The sequence below is a fragment of the Terrapene carolina genome, unplaced genomic scaffold (genome assembly GCF_002925995.2).
Source record: "Terrapene carolina triunguis isolate 2854851 unplaced genomic scaffold, T_m_triunguis-2.0 Scaffold136, whole genome shotgun sequence".
NCBI classification, from domain to species: domain Eukaryota; kingdom Metazoa; phylum Chordata; order Testudines; family Emydidae; genus Terrapene; species Terrapene triunguis.
In genome coordinates, this window is record NW_020664487.1 from 2,394,264 (window position 1) to 2,412,113 (window position 17,850).

General features: G+C 40.8%; 1 protein-coding gene across 1 annotated transcript in view; it reads right to left on the bottom strand.

Moving 5' to 3' along the window:
- The window catches only part of BMP2K (BMP2 inducible kinase), a 105,674-nt gene that overhangs the window by 63,664 nt on the left and 24,160 nt on the right, over window positions 1–17,850 (bottom strand). The window contains exons 2-3 of the mRNA XM_024199916.3: window positions 9,813–9,931; window positions 3,302–3,407 (exon numbers count right to left, since the gene is read on the bottom strand). Coding sequence (XP_024055684.2) covers window positions 3,302–3,407; window positions 9,813–9,931 — 225 coding nt within the window. The remainder of the gene's footprint in view (window positions 1–3,301; window positions 3,408–9,812; window positions 9,932–17,850) is intronic.

Below are 17,850 nucleotides of genomic sequence, written 5' to 3' on the forward strand. Positions count from 1 at the left end.
AAACTTGTGAATACTTCCTTGTGCTCTGAAATGTATTCTGATACATATTTTCCCCATTTTAGTATGTCACAGCTTTAAACTGTTATCTGCTAACAGCTTGAAATGTATACATGGTGGGCGTGAGATTCATTAGTACGTTCAGTTGCATACGCACTTCAGGAGCTTGAATGCTTGCCTTTTCATTTATTGTGTGCATCTTCTAGACTAATACATAACCTTACTTCAACAGGCACCTTTGCATATACACACAGAGACTAATGTATTATCGTAATACATATATTTCATGCAATGTATTGTATTTTCCTAATAAATCAAGTTATATTTTATATATATGAATGATACAAATGTAGGGTGAAAACCCAAATAATACTTTTAGTAAAAGCCGGATTTTTTACGAAGGGGCTTAGTTATACTACACATAGAATACTTTCTTTTATGAGATTATGAGCCTTACTTTCAGATGCTAGGAAAGTGTAGCTCCTACTAGTTTCAAAACCACACTTCTTAGAACACAAGAATGGCCCTACTGGGTCAGACCAAAGGTCCATCTAGCCCAATAACCTGTCTTCTGACAGTGGACAGTGCCAGGTGCCCCAGAGGGAATGAACAGAACAGGTAATCATCAAAAGCAACAAAGAGTCCTGTGGCACCTTATAGACTAACAGAAGTATTGGAGCATAAGCTTTCGTGGGTGAATACATGCATCTGACAAAGTGGGTATTCACCCACGAAAGCTTATGCTCCAATACTTCTGTTAGTCTATAAGGTGCCACAGGACTCTTTGTCACTTTTTACAGATCCAGACTAACACGGCTACCCCTATGATAGGTAATCATCAAGTGATCCATCCCCTGTCGCTCATTTCCAGCTTCTGGCAAACAGAAGGGGGGGGAAAATCAAGTAGTATCAGTTTACTTAGCTTACATTAATATCAGCAAGTGGACAAGCCATAAATTTTTAAGATTTTACATACTGAAATTCAGAAGTTTAAATCTCAGAAGAAAGTGTGCAAAATCAAAACACTACTCAAAATTTGAGCTGAATTGGTGAAAAGAGTCAAAAAAGAGTCAAGTTTTAGATGAACAGTTGCAAACTATACTTATACTATATAAACATAGTTTTAATAGTGTATTTTAAACATATCTGCAGTGTTGTTGTAGCTGTGTTGGTCCAAGAATATTAGAGAAACAAGGTGGATGAGCTGTGTGGAGCTTGAAAGCTTCTCTTTCACCAACAGAAGTTGGTCCAATAAAAGATATTACCTCACGCACTATTAAAACTGCAAAGTGAAGCATTCAGAAGTCCTACTTATGCACTGAATGAGGTAGAGGCAAGGGTCTGAGCAAGGGAAGTATGTGATCATGTAATTAAAGGCTGTGTCTCCCTTGATGCATTTTGATAAACAGAAGCTGCACAAATAGCAACCTGAATTCTACTGTTTTGGTAATCTGAGTGCTCAACTTCACAACCTTAAAATCCTTTTAACAGTTTTTTTTCATGTAATTGCCTCAGTTTTCATTTTTTTAAAACCACCAAGCAAATCATGTGCAACTGTACCAAGCTCCTGTATGGATTTTCAACAGGGTTTGAACCCAGAAGCTTCACATCCATGTCACCATCTCTACCGAAATTAATGGAGTTACATCTCACTCATGAATCTATACCAACTTAGCTACACTGTCTCAGAATTTTACCTAAGTGGATGAGACCTGGTCTGCCTTACTGGATAAGTGACCTTGTACAAATCTCAGTAAGACCTTTTATAAGATGGGAGAGGTGATTAAACCCTACCTTAAGAAGGGGGAAGGTATCAGGTCTTGTTCATTAAGCAATATGAAAAGTAGCAGTATTAGTGGAAAAGCATGGTCTTCTGGCTCTCAGAGCAGTGCCCCCTCTCCTAAACTAAAGATGCTTTTTGATAGGGAAAACAAGAGCAATATCTACAATTGCATCACCTATGTTATCCCTTGAGGTTTAGTTCTGTACAGCTGCTTCAGAACAATGCAGGAGCTTTCTTAGTCTTGTGACTTAGGCTACGTGATCAGCACAGTGATAAAACCATCCCCAAAACCAAGTACATAATGGTGCAGAAAAGTCTAAGAACTATAGTTATCTATCTAAACTAAGTACAACAAGAGAAAAGACAGCTGGAAATCTGAGGGGTACAGCAGACATTCCCTTTACCCTCAGTCAATAGGAGAAGATGAAGTAAATTCAGGCTGTAAATGTTGAGCACTATGGAGGCAGCACTCACATGGCTCCCAATGAGCAAAGCTTTCTAGAAGGTTGCAGAAGCACACAACAGAGTGCCTCATAGCAACAGTGAGAATACACACAAGCTACAACAAGGCAGAATCTGATTTGTCTGTCAAAACAGAGATCCAAGGATATCACATCAGGCAGTTCACAGAAGGCCAACTGACAAGCACTTTACTCTCACTCACTGCTTCTACTGGCAGTGCAGACAAAGGCTAAATACCCTCAACGGGAAGGCACCTGAAGCATTTTAAGCACCTAATGTGCAAGCTTATGGAGAGCATTTTATTTTCACATGAAGCAGACACAGTTACTTTGAAATCCAAGCATTTCTCCAAATTTGCCATAACTGGATCCTAACACTTTTCAAAATTTGAGCTAAACTACCGGAATAAATTTCTATATAAAAAGAGGAAAAACCCAAACTATACTAGTAAATTTAAGAAACTAGATATTTGAAAAAGAGGGAATGATTCTGAAGCCACTTGTATTGCCTAAAACAAAAAGTATTGTTATAGATCAGGACACGAGACACCATTATTTGGACCTCCATGGCCTCCACCCTCCACCGAATAAACTGACTCAAAACAATTTAAGGAATCAGGATGATGAGACAGCATGTAGTCTTTACAGTGCATTATCTGGAGCAGCAGTTTCATGACTGAAAAGATATTCAGTTTTGCAAAGTCTTCATTCCCAAATCAATGTACAAATATATTTTGAGATTTGTTAGAGAGAACAAGGAACTGGGACACTTTACATATTTATGTAAACATTTAATTTTTTCCCTCTTTTCTGGTCAGACCTTGATATAAAGCAGTGTAGGATGAGTTTTTCAATATTCCCAGATTCATTCTTTCTAGCACTTAAGAACAAAATCAAGTGTGAGGGTGTTTTCAGTGGTCTTGACCTTAATTAGGAAGATAATAAATGTGGTCTTTGCCAAAATACACATCACATCTTAGGAGATAACCCTAGACCTTAACTTTAAGAATGCTTTACTTATGTTCATAAAAAATAAGAAATCCAACAGTAGTTTACTTACCTCGACAAAATTCCATTAAGATGAGCACCTCCCACACATTGTCACTAACAGAATTAACAGCACAATCCAAATAGCCTACAATATTCTTGTGCCCAGAGAGTTCTTTCTGAAACCAAAAAAAAAAAAAAAAATCACCACATTTGGAATAATTAACATTTAAATAAACTCTAGAAAGTATAAAGATAAGTCTGTCTAGAAGACTGAAGAATTCTTGGGAATGGAGTCTTTCATCTCTACACCATGCTTGAAACGTCCCAGGTAGCTGTTAAAAAAGCATTCTAATAGCTACTTAGGAGCTTATGTCAAGTGAGTAGGTGACAACTACAATTCCCAGGGGACAGGTGCCCACGTCAAAGAAAATATTAACAGTCAACCCCATCTTAGACACAGCTAAGCACTAAGAATCAAACAGAGCAGAAACATAATTCCTCCAAAAGACAGGACAGTGTGAACATGCTTGGGCTGCCACTATTTATGCTGCGCCCAAATGGGCAGTCAGGTTCAATTTACAGTACTGTCAATTTGGCAACTTTATAAACACTACGCTCATTTCAAAAGAAAAATGTTCTCTGTTAATTTCATCATTAAGAAACTCCAAAAGGTTAAGATTTAGCAGCTACACCGCAAACATTAATGGACTGTGTGTTACATTAAAAAGGACTAATGAAAATAAGTCAAAATTCAGGCAACTTGATCCATGCCTACTACAAAGTTAACACATGGCCAGTCTCCAGAACTGTCACAGTCCTTGCTTCTAAGAGGACTAGTGGAAAGTTATGAGAGCTTTCCCTCACAAACAATGTGAGAGTTACAGCACATGAACCTTCAGTGGCTGCAGGAGCTGCTTTTTATAATTAGAGACAAAGAGCTCCACCTCTAATATACCCCACTAGAGAAAGACCTGATCCGGGAACCATTTATTAGGGTCCAAAACCAGCTCATACTATGACAGCATTCTCTTTTCCAGTTACAGTAACTCCTCGCTTAACGTTGTAGTCATGTTCCTGAAAAATGCAACTTTAAGCAAAACGATGTTAAGCGAATCCAATTTCCCCATAAGAATTAATGTAAATGGGGGGGATTAGGTTCCAGGGAAATTTTGTTCACCAGACAAAAGACATACACACACACACACACACACACACACACACACACACACACATACATATATATATATATATATATATATATATATATATACACACACACATATATATACACACACACACACACACACACACACACAAACAAAATAAGTTTTAAACAAACAATGTAATACTGTACACAGCAATGATGATTGTGAAGCTTGGTTGAGGAGGTAAAGTCAGAGGGTGGACTATTTCCCAGGGAATGCCTTACTGCTAAATGATGAACTAGCACTTGGCTGAGCCCTCAAGGGTTAACACATTGTTGTTAATCTGGCCTCACACTCTACAAGGCAGCACAAATGGAGGGAGGGGAGACAGCGACAGCACGGGAGACAGAGACATGCTGTGTCTGTGTGTGACAGATGCGCACTGCCCCTTTAAGGACATTAACCCCACTCTAAGTATGTTGCCTTTTTAAGTAGATCAGCAAGTTGAGACAGCAGCTGCTGCTGCCAGCAAGCTCCCTCCATCCTGAGCCCTGTCCTGTTACCCCCCCGCCCCTCCAGCTCTATGGAGATGGGGTAAGCGGGGGGCAGGAGCAGGGGGACACCCCTGACATTAGCCCCCCTCTCGCACCTCCCCCTCCCAGGAGCAGCTCCAAGGCAGAGGGCAGGAGCAGCACATGGCAGTGGGGGGAGGGACAGCTGAACCGCCCAGCAATTGATAGCCTGCTGGGCGGCTACCACACAGGGAACTTAGGGGAGTGGGGAGCTGATGGGGGGCTGCCGACCCACCCTGGTTCCAAGCCCCCACCAGCTAGCTCCAATGGGCTGCTCTTCCTGCAAGCAGTGGACAAAGCAGGCAGCTGCCAAACAACATTATAAGGCAGCACTGCCCAACTTTAAACTAGCATGTTCTCTAATTGATCAGCAACGTAACAACGAAACAATGTTAACCGGGACGACTTTAAGTGAGGAGTTACTGCAGTTAAGTAGCCAAAAACAGTGTATACTGGTCAATTCCCAGTCATACCTTCATAGATTCCAAGGCCAACTGGGTCTATTGCAGTCATCTAGGGTGACCTCCCATATAACTTCCCCCAAATAATTCCTAGAGCATGTGTTTTAGAAAAAGATCCCATCTTGATTTAAAAATGGTCAGTGACAAGGAATCCACTATGACCCTCAATAAGTTAATTATTCACTATTAAAAATGTACACTTTATTCTCAGTCTGAATTTGTCTCGCTTCAACTTCCAGCCATTGGATCATGCAATGATCATGTATATATCTCCACTAGACTGAAGAGCCCATTATTAAGTATTTGTTCCCCATATAGGTACTTATAGACATAATCATATCACTCCTTAACCTTCTTAGTTAAGCTAAATAGATTGAGCTCCTTGAGTCTATCACTCTAAGGCAGATTTTCTCATCCTTTAATCATTCTCATGACTCTTTTCTGAACCCTCTCCAATTTTTCAATTTTCTTCTTGAATTGTGGGCACCAGAATTGGACACAGCATTCCTGCAGCAGTCACACCAGTGGCAAACACAGAGGTAAAAATTACCTCTATTCCTACTCGAGATTACCCGGTTTATGCATCCAAGGATCACATTAGCCCTTTTGACCACAGCGTTGCAGTGGGAGCCCATATTCAGCTGATTATCCACCATGACCCTCAAATATTTTTTCAGTCACTGCTTCCCAGGATAGAGATCCCCATTTTGTAAGCATGGCCTACATGCTGTGTTCCTAGATGTGTGCATTTAGTTATATTAAAACACATATTGTTTGCACACGCTCAATTTACCAAGCAATCCAGACCACTCTATCAGTGACCTGTCCTCTTTGTTATTTATCGCTCCCTCAATAGTGGGTCATCTGAAAACTTTATCAGTAACGATTTTATGTTTTCTTCCAGGTCACTGATAAATATATGCTAAATAGCGTAGGGCTAAGGACTAATCCCTGAAGGACCCCCTCTAGAATCACACACCTGCTTGATGATGATTAAACATTTACAGTTACATTTTGAAACCTATCAGTTACCCAACTTTAAATCTATTTAATGGGTGCTATGTTAATTTTTTATTTTTCTCACTGTTTAATCAAAATGTCATGCAGTACCCAGACAAATGCCTTACAGAAGGCCAAGTATATCACATCAGCACTATTCCCTTTATCACTCAAACTTCTATCTCATTAAAAAAAGATATCAAGTTACTGTGGCAGGATCTATATTCCATAAACCTATGTTGATTGGCATTAATTATATTACCCTCCTTTAATTCTTTATTAATCAAGTTCCATAACAGGTGCTCCATTATCTTGCCTGGGATCAATGTCAGACTGGCAGGTCTATAATTGACCCTTGTCATCCCGTTTACCAATTTTAAGTATTGGCATAACATTAGCTTTCTTTTGCTCTTCTGGAACTTCCCCAGTGTTCCAAGACTTATTGAAAATCAACATTACCAGTCCAGTTCCAGTAAGCTCCTCTGTTAGCTCTTAAAACTCTAGGATGCAAGTTATCTGGACCTGCTGATTTAAAAATCTTTAATAGCGCTTATTCAATATGCTCCCGCGATACCAGTGGAATGGAAAGAGTGTTTTCATATGAGACTACATCATCTGTTTTTTCTCAAATGCAGAACATAAATAGGTATTGAACACTTTTTCCTTTTCTGCACCATTAATAATTCTACCATTGGCCTCTAATAATGGACCGACGCCATTGTCAGGATTCTTTTTGTATCAAATATACTTTTTTAAAACTCATTGTCCTTAACTCTGCTAGCAATAGATTTCTCCTGGTGTTCCTTTGCTTCCCTCATAAATTTTCTAAAAATTCTAGCTTTCAGTTTATACTGATTGCTATTTACGTCTCCTTTCTTACATCTATGTTTTTTAATTATTATTTATAGCTGTCTTCACTTCACCTCTAAACCAGGTCAGATTTCTAACCAATACTGCCTTCTTCCTTGATTGTGGCTTTTGGAGCATCTAGTAAAGCGTTCTTAAACAACTTCCAATTACCGTTCACAGGGATGGTTTTCTATATAAAAGAATTAAGACCCTTGCCTCCCCATAGATTTATGGAGAACATGGTGGCACTGTCAGAATCAAGAGAACTTTTTTGAAATACTGGTCTTTAACAATCACTTTGATCAGGATCACTTGTCATGCTCTAAGGATCTTTTAAAGAGTTGTACAGTACATCTGAAAGATCTGTTGCTCACCAGGAAGAAAGATCAAAGCCATGAACCTGTGAATATGCAGCCATATACAATATGCTTCATGTATTAGATGCTGCTCAGAATGGACTTGATAAAATTATAGTAAGGGCAGTACACGTGGATGTTGTTCTGCAGAGATACTGCCCTGGTTGTTGTAGCCTAGTACAGGACTGTTATGGGTTCTAAAGGATTTTCTGGCCGATTTAAAAGAAAAGAAAAAAATCAAGAACTTCTGCATTCTGCATGTTTGCTTCGCATCTATCTTTGTTATTTCTTTGGTTTAAATTCAACTATGAGCCAAATCTTTAAAATTTAAAGAGACAATTAAGTATTTGTTCCCCAGATAAGTACTTATAGACTGTGATCAAATCTTTCTCCAGCACTGAAGCCCAGTCCACTATCTCTAAGTACATAAAACAAGGATCCCAACCACAATTTATGTTGCATATGCCATACAAGACCCAAGGACTTTTGTATTAAAAAGTGGGGCCATGAAAAGGAAATAAATAGCATGGATACTAAGCAGTGGTGCAAGTACGGTGGTACGGTACGCTGTACCAGTAAGGTATTTATAGCTGGTATGGTGTACTGGGAAGACACAGGAGGAGCCTGCCACCAGCCCTTCTACTCAGCTGCATGTGCCGAGCCCTCCTGCCTGGGGTCTGTACAGCAGAAGTCTGCGGCACAGTGGGAGGAGGACAGAGCTACTGCCCTCCACCCCCTCCCCAGCTAACGTGGGATGGATGTGGATCATGGGGAGGAGAAGGGGAGAGCGCAGGGGCCCCAGGCTCTGGGCGGGGTCACATGGGGAGGTCATGTGTCTCCCCCCCCTTTGTGTTCCTCCCATGAGTGCAGCATACCAGCAAGAAATGATTTCTACTTGCATCACTGATACTAAGTGAGGGCACATAACCAAGCAGCCGCACCCTTCATATTATTTCTCATGTCTAGAGTGTGGGTTGGCGTAAAAAAGTGTACCGTCTTACTTAAGGCATCTGCTCACTGCGTAGTGTTTTAAATATAAAGTTCTTACTCCTTTCTTCTCATGTAGAAACTTCAAAACTAACAGATTAAATCAGGTTGGGGTTTGGGTTTTTTTGCGTCTCAGAATGGTTTACCAGGTTCCAATCAGTTACACCTGTACAAACACATTGCAGACTAGATTGCTACAAGCATCATTTAGCCAGCAGAACCTTGATTGTCACATACAGTACTTTCAGAGCTTACAGGTAGAGTTCACAGGTCTGGCAAAAAAAAAAAAAAAAAGAAAAGATTTTAACTTGTAAACGGAACACATTTGACACAGAAACAGATTAACTATGGAAACCTACATTGCCATTTTTACCATCACTTTTACAGAATTATACTTTAGAACAGTTTTAATGTTACTTGTTACATGTAACACTTTAATTGATATGGGGAATTATGATTTTGAGGTTTGGAAAGGAGGCAGTCCATGAGAGGATCTTTCACATGATTCACAAGGTAAAAAATTTAGAAAGATGTTATATGCTGTCTTTTTTGGGGGAGGGGGGGCGGGTAGTGTGCATATTCTCTTTTATACATGGAAGAGAGTTTGTCTTATAAGACAAGTGTAGTAAATTTGCATGTTCTCAAACCTTTTAACTAGTAGTCAGAAGGTTGAAGAGCATGAACACATTAGCAATAGCTTTCAGGAAACAATAGTGTTCAATGAAGAAATTCTAACATAGGCTATTGGCGTACAAATAGAAATACTAATACTGAGATTGCTAAAAAATGAGTTTTAATAATGCAAGGTTGGGCCCTAAGGCATTTGCACACTGGCCTTGGCTTGCTGCAGTAACACCAGCAAAGGTGCCTGCACTTCACCTTCACAGATCAGTCACTCTAGATACCCTGAATCAGAGATCAAGACTTTTTCCACCTCTTCACTCAGTATTTATTATATATTTATCTTTTCAGTGCATCTCAGCTGCAGCCACAAAAGCAGCAACCACCTTTGAGAGAGAAGGGGTTCACAAGAGTTTCTATCCAATTCTACTCCCTGACCAGCTAAGAGTAGCTAAAGCACAAGTCACATTCCATCTTCCAAAAGTAGAGGATATCTATATTCCTAATCTCACCCCTCTAGAAAAGTAAAACTGCAAAATTTCCATTCAAATCCATGCCTGCTATATACCATCAAATAGTTGCTTTACTTACCATAATTGTTATTTCTCTTTTGCAAATGTTGAGGTCAGGCACATTATTAACATACATTCGTTTCAATGCGCAGCGTACTCCACCATGGGTACGCACCAGGAACACAGTGGAAAAGCCACCTGAGGAAAAAAAATTACAGAAAAAAAAAAAAAAAAAAGCAAACCCATTTGGTTTCCCATTATTCCAGCAGTTCTCAAACTTTTGTACTGGTGACCCATTCCACACAGCAAGCCTCTGAGTGTGACTCCCCCTTATAAATTAAAAACACTTTTTTATATTTAACACTATTATAAATGCTGGAGGCGAAGCGTGGTTTGGGGTGGAGGCTGACAGCTCGCGACCCCCCATGTAATAGCCTCACGACCCCCTGAGGGGTCCCAACCCCCAGTTTGAAAACCCCTGCATTATTCCTTTAAAAATGTAACACTTTTTTAATCAAGTAGGAAGTCACTGACACTTTGGTCCTCTTGTAATTGTACTTAATTGTTGGTTAACAATTTAAGGCTCCTACAATATGTTATGCAGTGCTATTGGCTGAAAAATGTTTATTTCACATTAATATTAGTCTGTCAACTCCTGAAACTTGTAACTATCGCCATTTGCAGATGACAATAATGAAACTTTTGAGAGGTTTAATCCAGAACGAACAGTGCCATGTTTTATATTTTTAATTCTATACTTATTCACAATTTTTAAACTTTATTTGGCCCATCCTTCATCAAGTACACAACCTAAACTCAAGTTTAGGAAATTCTTTTGGCACCCTAGAAAGCTACGGGGGTAGGCAAAGTATCCGGAGAACTGTAAAGATAAAGCTAAATATGAGTCAACAGTGTGATGCTGTTGCAAAAAAAGCAAACGTGATTCTGGGATGTATTAACAGGTGTGTTGTGAGCAAGACACGAGAAGTCATTCTTCCGCTCTACTCTGCTCTGGTTAGGCCTCAGCTGGAGTATTGTGTCCAGTTCTGGGCACCGCATTTCAAGAAAGTTGTGGAGAAATTGGAAAGGGTCCAGAGAAGAGCAACAAGAATGATTAAAGGTCTTGAGAACATGACCTATGAAGGAAGGCTGAAAGAATTGGGTTTGTTTAGTTTGGAAAAGAGAAGACTGAGAGGGGACATGATAGCAGTTTTCAGGTATCTAAAAGGGTGTCATAAGGAGGAGGGAGAAAACTTGTTCACCTTAGCCTCTGAGGATAGAACAAGAAGCAATGGACTTAAACTGCAGCAAGGGAGGTCTAGGTTGGACATTAGGAAAAAGTTCCTAACTGTCAAGGTGGTTAAACACTGGAATAAATTGCCTAGGGAGGTTGTGGAATCTCCATCTCTGGAGATATTTAAGAGTAGGTTAGATAAATGTCTATCAGGGATGGTCTAGACAGTATTTGGTCCTGCCATGCGGGCAGGGGACTGGACTCGATGACCTCTCGAGGTCCCTTCCAGTCCTAGAGTCTATGAATCTATGAATCTATAAGCCTGTAAAAAGGTCAAACTTGAAAGAGACACTTGCTAACTGAATTTTTCACACAATGCAAGTGACAATTTAAACTTAATCTGCTTTTACTCTGTTGATCCTCTTGGCAACACATATGTACATATCTGAGAATGAAATTAAACTCTCCCTTCATCAGTCAAATCAGCCCCCATCTAAAAGCAACACCATCAATACGAAATGCACATTTCAGTTTCAAGTATTACACACACTTGAGTCATCCTGCCAATTTTTGTGTATTTTTGTTTTTCTCCTCACCTTGCTATGATAAGAACCATACAAACAATAGGTAAAAACAACTGTACAGGGAAAACAGTGAAACTGCATATGCACAAAGTGCTTTCAAATGCACTAAACCAACAAAAAACCCTTTTCCCTCTCTAATCTTCATTACAGTAATCCTAGGGGCTATTTGTAACAATAGTAGATTTGAAAAATATTCAGAAGTGTGATTTTCAAGTCTGTAGTGTCTTCAAGTCCACATCTTTCCCTCGCTTCTAGGCAAACTGTCTCAACTCAACAAAATCATGTCAATCAGGGCTCTCCATAATTCACTGCAATCTGATCATGAGTCTAAATACTCATCTGGGAATTATGACTCAACAATGCAGAAAATGAAAGGTTATAAACAAGGATGTAAATACACAAATAAAAAAATGAAATGCTTAACTACTATGACAACCATTTCTCCTATTCAAAAAGGCATAATTTTTTTAAATTACTGTAATAATCCAGAAATTAATCCACCATTTAAGAGATATAATGGCTCTTTTGACAATTTGCACTGGAAAAGGGAGAGGGTGATCATATATGAAGACATTCTTAACATTCTGGCAAATAGTTTTTAGAAGTTCTTTAGAAGTATTAGTATAGGCCTCCTGAAAAACACAAGAAAAGGTATTTTGAGATACTGAAACTGTCGTTGCAAATGTACGTAATGTAACATTTATGCTATACTTCACTATTTTACCTAAAAATATCAAATTCAGGGTGAGGCAATTTAAAATTGTTTAAATTCTTTAGGTGTGTGGGGTGTTTTTTGTTTGTTTGTTTTTAAGATAATTATGATTTAAATCCAGTTGAGACTTTGTAAAATGCATTTGAAAATGTGTGCTATAATGAAATAACACATGGTGGTTTTTTTAAATGCCTGAGGCTATCTTATTTGATTTTTACAAAACTGTTATAGACAAAAACAAAATATTGAAAGGTTTTGATCCTGCTAGCACTTAAGCAGAGAGGTAATTTGTCACATAAGCAGTCTCACTGACTTCAACAGGACTACTCAAATGCTTGAAAACAATGCATGTACATGTAAGCATTTGTAGCGTAGGAGTTGAAAATTTTATTTATTAAGAAATTTTCACTTAGAGGCAAAACATCCATCATTCCAAACCCAATTGCTTCACTGTTAAAAGTTATTTAAGATTTTCAATATATTAAAGTTGTGATTTTTTTAAAAATGTTTGGTTACACGGGCTAAAATTTTCAATAACCACCTCAAATTCAGCTCCTCCAAGTGGGATTTTTCCACCTCAGTGACTTTAAAGCACACAAGTCCAAATTACTTCAAATGCAAGCCCTGATGGAGAGTATAGCCTAGTATAAACATTTCAACTTTGACTTGGGGAAGCTTGATATATCAGAAAGTGGTGTCAGATGCAAATTGTGTGGGATATTTGCTTGTCAATTTTGTGGTGTTCTTACAGAAAAGATGTTAATCAGGCCTTGGACTTGTCTTTTTCAGCACAGAGGAGCATCTTAAGTGCCACACTTTAGTAGGAAAAAGCCTCCAAAATATGAAATTCTACTATGAGGAAATAAAACACTTTACTTTCATCTGATTTTATGGTCTTAAATTGCTCAAGAACTAGCAACACAAACAACAATATTTCAATACAACAATTAAATAAAAAATTTCAGTCATGATTTTTAGTCACCTAGACCAGATGTGAACAAGTGGAAGTAACTGGCATGTAGTATCTGAAGACTCAGGGTAATTATTTTTTTTGCCATGAAGAAGCAACATTATCTAGTATTTAAAGCATGGGACTGAGTCAGGAGAGTTGATTCTATTCCTATCTTTGTCACTGAGTTGGCTGTATGACCATAGACAAGTCAGGCTCATGCCCCAGTTTTCCCATCTGTAAAATACCCTCCAATATCAAGCACAATTAGAGCCTCTGATGAAAGGTGCTATGAAAGTATTAGCTGCAAACAAAACTAGGAAGTAGCTAAAATATTTACAGTAAATATGTGAAGTGGACTTCTACGACAACTGAGGATATTAACAAGAAACCAAGATGAAATTCTGCCCTTCATCACCCAGATTCCTACAGACAGGATGAAAACCATCAACACTGTATTGCTGGCTAGAGGCTGCCTAGACTTTTGCAGCTGTATTAAAAAAAACATGAAATAGAAAAGCTTCTTAGGATAGTTTGAACAAAGCATCTCCTTTCCACGTTTAGAAAAGATAAGGGGAGAACGTTACTCTCCAGAAAAACAAGGCATTTGTTCTTTAACGTACAAAAGAAAAGTATCTTCAGGAAGTACCTAGTTAAGGAGTTTCCACTTCTCAGTAGGTCTCTTGAGCAAATCATCTTTGAGCACTACTACTGGTCTAATTTTGAAGGCAAGTCATAATGAATGTTTAGATTGTGGTTGTGAACTGCCAAAATGGCAGCAGTGGGAAAGACTGTAGCCCCACAAGCCCTTCTGCTTCCCATTACCTATAGCCAACCGAAACCCCTTCAGATGAACACTCACTGCTGAGACCAGGAAAAGAGAGACTGAGGAAGGCTAAATTTGGGGGCCAATCACCAACCCACCAGACTTGGGCTCATTGAGTGCTTACCTGCTCTTAGGAGCCTCAAATGCTAGCCATGAGCATTAATACGTTACTTTTGACATTTTTGGTGGCAGTGATAGTCCTGACTAGACTGTTTTGGTGAAAGTCTATTTTAGTCTTGCAGGGAGCCTGCAATAGCAGCTTTGAGCTGTGTGAACACTGATCTCAGTTAGGAGTTAGCTCAGATGCCCAGTAATTTAAATGTCAAATTTGTTAACTATCTTTCTGCTGATCAAAGCATGTTAGGGAAAAAGAGGCGGAATCACATCTACAAGTGTTAATTTGTAGATTACCTGCAAGGAGTGGGAGAAGGGGAGCCCATACCTCCAGGGGCTCCTCTTCCCCTCTGCTCCTATGAGAAAGGCAACACAGCTTCTTCCCACTTCACTAGGGCCCAATCTGCAGAGGGAACTCAAAGGTCCCCCTCACTGCCGGTACAGTTTACAGCAGCTGCACTACTCACAGCCTCTCAATTACCAGGTTCTCTAACCCCAATCCCTCCAGCCCTAAAGAGGCATGGAGTGGGCAAGATTCTCAGAGCTGAACTGTTCTGAGGAATGCCTCTGAAACATACACACGTACTTCAAGAGTGTCCCTCAGTTATAGCCAACCCTATCATTCTCCTGAAACTTATCTCAAACTCAGAGTTCAAAAGGAGATAGGGTGCCCTGTTTGTAGTCTTCCATCTGAAATGCCAAGGACTCAGAGCTTCCAAGTCCTCTGTTATTACATGGATTAGACCAGTGGCTCTCAAAGTTTTTTACTGGTGACTCCTTTCACATAGCAAACCTCTGAGTGCGACCCCCCTTATAAATTAAAAAACACTTTTTAATATAGTTAACGCCATTATAAATGCTGGAGACAAAGTGGGGTTTGGGGTGGAGGTTGACAGCTCGCGACCCCCCATGTAATAACCTCACGACCCCCTGAGGGGTCCCAGCCCCCAGTTTGAGAACCCCTGGATTAGTACCTAGTTAAGTACCTAGTACGTTCTGAGCACCGCCTCATCCTCATGGGACAGGGATGACACCAAAAAGAGATTAGGGTCTCCATATGGAACTTAGTTTTCTTTATTTATTGAGCCTTTTGAGATCTAGAATGGCTCGGATTTCCCCTATACATTTCTGAACGATAAAGAAAATGGAGTGGAATCCCGAGAATCTTTCTTCTGGGGGGAATGCTCCCTATTACTTACAGGAGGTAAGAAATCTCCTTCTGGATTAAGCTGTTCTTTACAGGGTCGTTTGAGATGGAATCCATTACTCAAGGGACTATTCCTGACCCACTATCTCCCTGACCCACTGGTCTGTGGTTGAAGCAGCCCATTCCTCCACAAAGTGGGAACTCTTGCCCACAAGCTTGAGCTCCAGGGGGAGACCCATGTAGCCTTGGTCATAGAGAGACTTTGGGAGCAGCACTATTCCACAGCTTTCCTCTGGAGAACCTGCTGTCTCTTCACTGTTATTTCTGTGAGGATGAAAGCAAAAGAATACCCTTGTCTGAAGGCCAGTCTGTACTCTCTCAAAAATATGGTGTAGCATCAGGAGAGACTATTTAGATGTCTAGCTTCTCTCTCCCTTAAATTCGTTGTTGCACAGCACCTGCTTCAAGTGGCTATCCAGGGACAGAGCTGTAGGTGGCACCTGGTCACTGAGCTGGAGACCATGGCTTTGACGGAGAATCTCATCATGTCTATTGTGGCATCAGCAACGAATGCTGTTGGCAGGAAAAGCTCTCTTTAAAACAGAGTCCAAATCAGGGTGATCTACATACTTGAGGGATCAAAGATCTTCTAGCCATGAAAGAGATGCTCTTGCAATGCAAGCAGCTGCTAGGGACGCCCTGAGGGAGGCTGAGGAGGCCTAAAACTTTTCTTTGAGAATGGCCCCCATTTTTCTATCAGTGGGGTCCTTAGGCTAGAACTCTCCTTCTGAGGAGATAACCACATTTTTAGCCAGGGACGCTATGGCAGCAACAATCTTCAATATCTCTGTAATTGCAATTTTTGGTTCCTGGATCTTACAGAACCTAAGATCATGTTTGTTAATATGTCCTTCTCTGACTTGCCCCATTCGTCCTTTATTACTTCCTCGAAAGAGGAGTGTACGCGAATCGTGACCTCAGGGGAGGATTTGGGGGAGGCGGGGAGAAATTTGCTCAAAGGCTTACTCTTGGGATTTTGTTCAGGCCGAGTCTGAATCACAGATTCAATTTTAAAAACAATGAGGAGTCCTTGTGGCACCTAAGGGCTAGTCTACACTTACCCGGTAGTTCGACGGCTGCGGATCGAAGTTCCGAGTTCGATTTATCGCGTCTGGTCTGGACGCAATAAATCGAACCAGGAAGTGATCCCCGCGGAAGTCGACGGGGAGCCTGCCTGCCGCGTGTGGACCGCGTCTGAACCGCGGTAAGGTCGAAGTAAGGTATGTCGAATTCAGCTACGTTATTCACTAGCTGAATTTGCGTACCTTACTTCGATTTGGGGGGTAAGTGTGGACCAGCCCTTAGAGACTAACAAATTTATTTGGGCATAAAACCCACTTCAGCAAATGCATGGAGTGAAAGACAGTAAGCAGCATATATATTACAGCACATGAAAAGATGGGAGTTGCCATACCAAGTGGGGGGTCAGTGCTAACAAGGCTAATTCATCAAATTTCTCAATTGGAAGAAAACTTTGCTGAGTCTTTCCCCCGTCCTGATCGGAGTCACAGCCCAGCAATTCACCATCCTCTGTGGAAGAGGGCAAGGGAGGAGGGATCGGAGGACTCATAACTCCTAAGTCTTTTACGCTTTCTTCCCCTATTTTACTCTGATTTTTTAGCTTCTTTAGCTCGCTTAGAGATCATACAAGCTCTCTAGTGGCTTTGATAAGGCCTGTTGGAGCTAGCCATACTGAGAGCCTTAAGTGCTTTTGTGAGATCTCACAGTCCTTAGCTACTGGGACCCACCTAGAGATAGGAGAGGGGAAAAGCTTCTAGAGCCCGCCTGGCCAAACTGGGAAGTAAGGAGGTGCTTATGAGCCCTGCTTTTTTTCCCCCATGGTGCTCATGACCCATTTTAGAACTTGGGCAGGGGAAGATTTTGGACTCTGCAAGTCTGCCCTCCAGGGAACACTTGGGACTTAACCGAATGAGTTAACTGGGATCCTCCTCATCCTTAGAACCTCTCCCCCTTCTGCCCACAGACTCCTTGTCCATTTCCCCCCAATGTCGAAGTCGCAGCTGTTCTGGTGCATAGAGGATCCCACAAGCCTGTCTGACTCATGGCCCCAGGACCTAACAAAGTTAGGTTCAAGAAGGCTGAGTGCAGGTTGGGCACAACTCATTGTCTGGCGAGCAGTCTCTCAGACAGAGCCTCATTTGGATTTCATTCAGTGTGTTTTAGGTGGCTCTGCCATACCTGGATGGTTCAGAGGAACCAGGAGGGAGGCACTGCAGCTGAGGCTCCAGGGGCATTCCAACACCCAGCTAAAAACTGACCTGGGAGGAGATCACAGCTCACTACTGCCCTAAATTTTGACAAGAAAGCCCCCATTAGGCAGACACGAAGGCAGGAGCTGCACACAGCTGCACACTGCCATGGAGGCAGAGAATCTGGAAGCAAGCAGGAGCTGAGGGCAAGTGGCCAGACCATGCGGCTGCAAATCTTTCATCCACCTCTGAGCTGTAGAGAAGAGAGCAGCCCAGACATC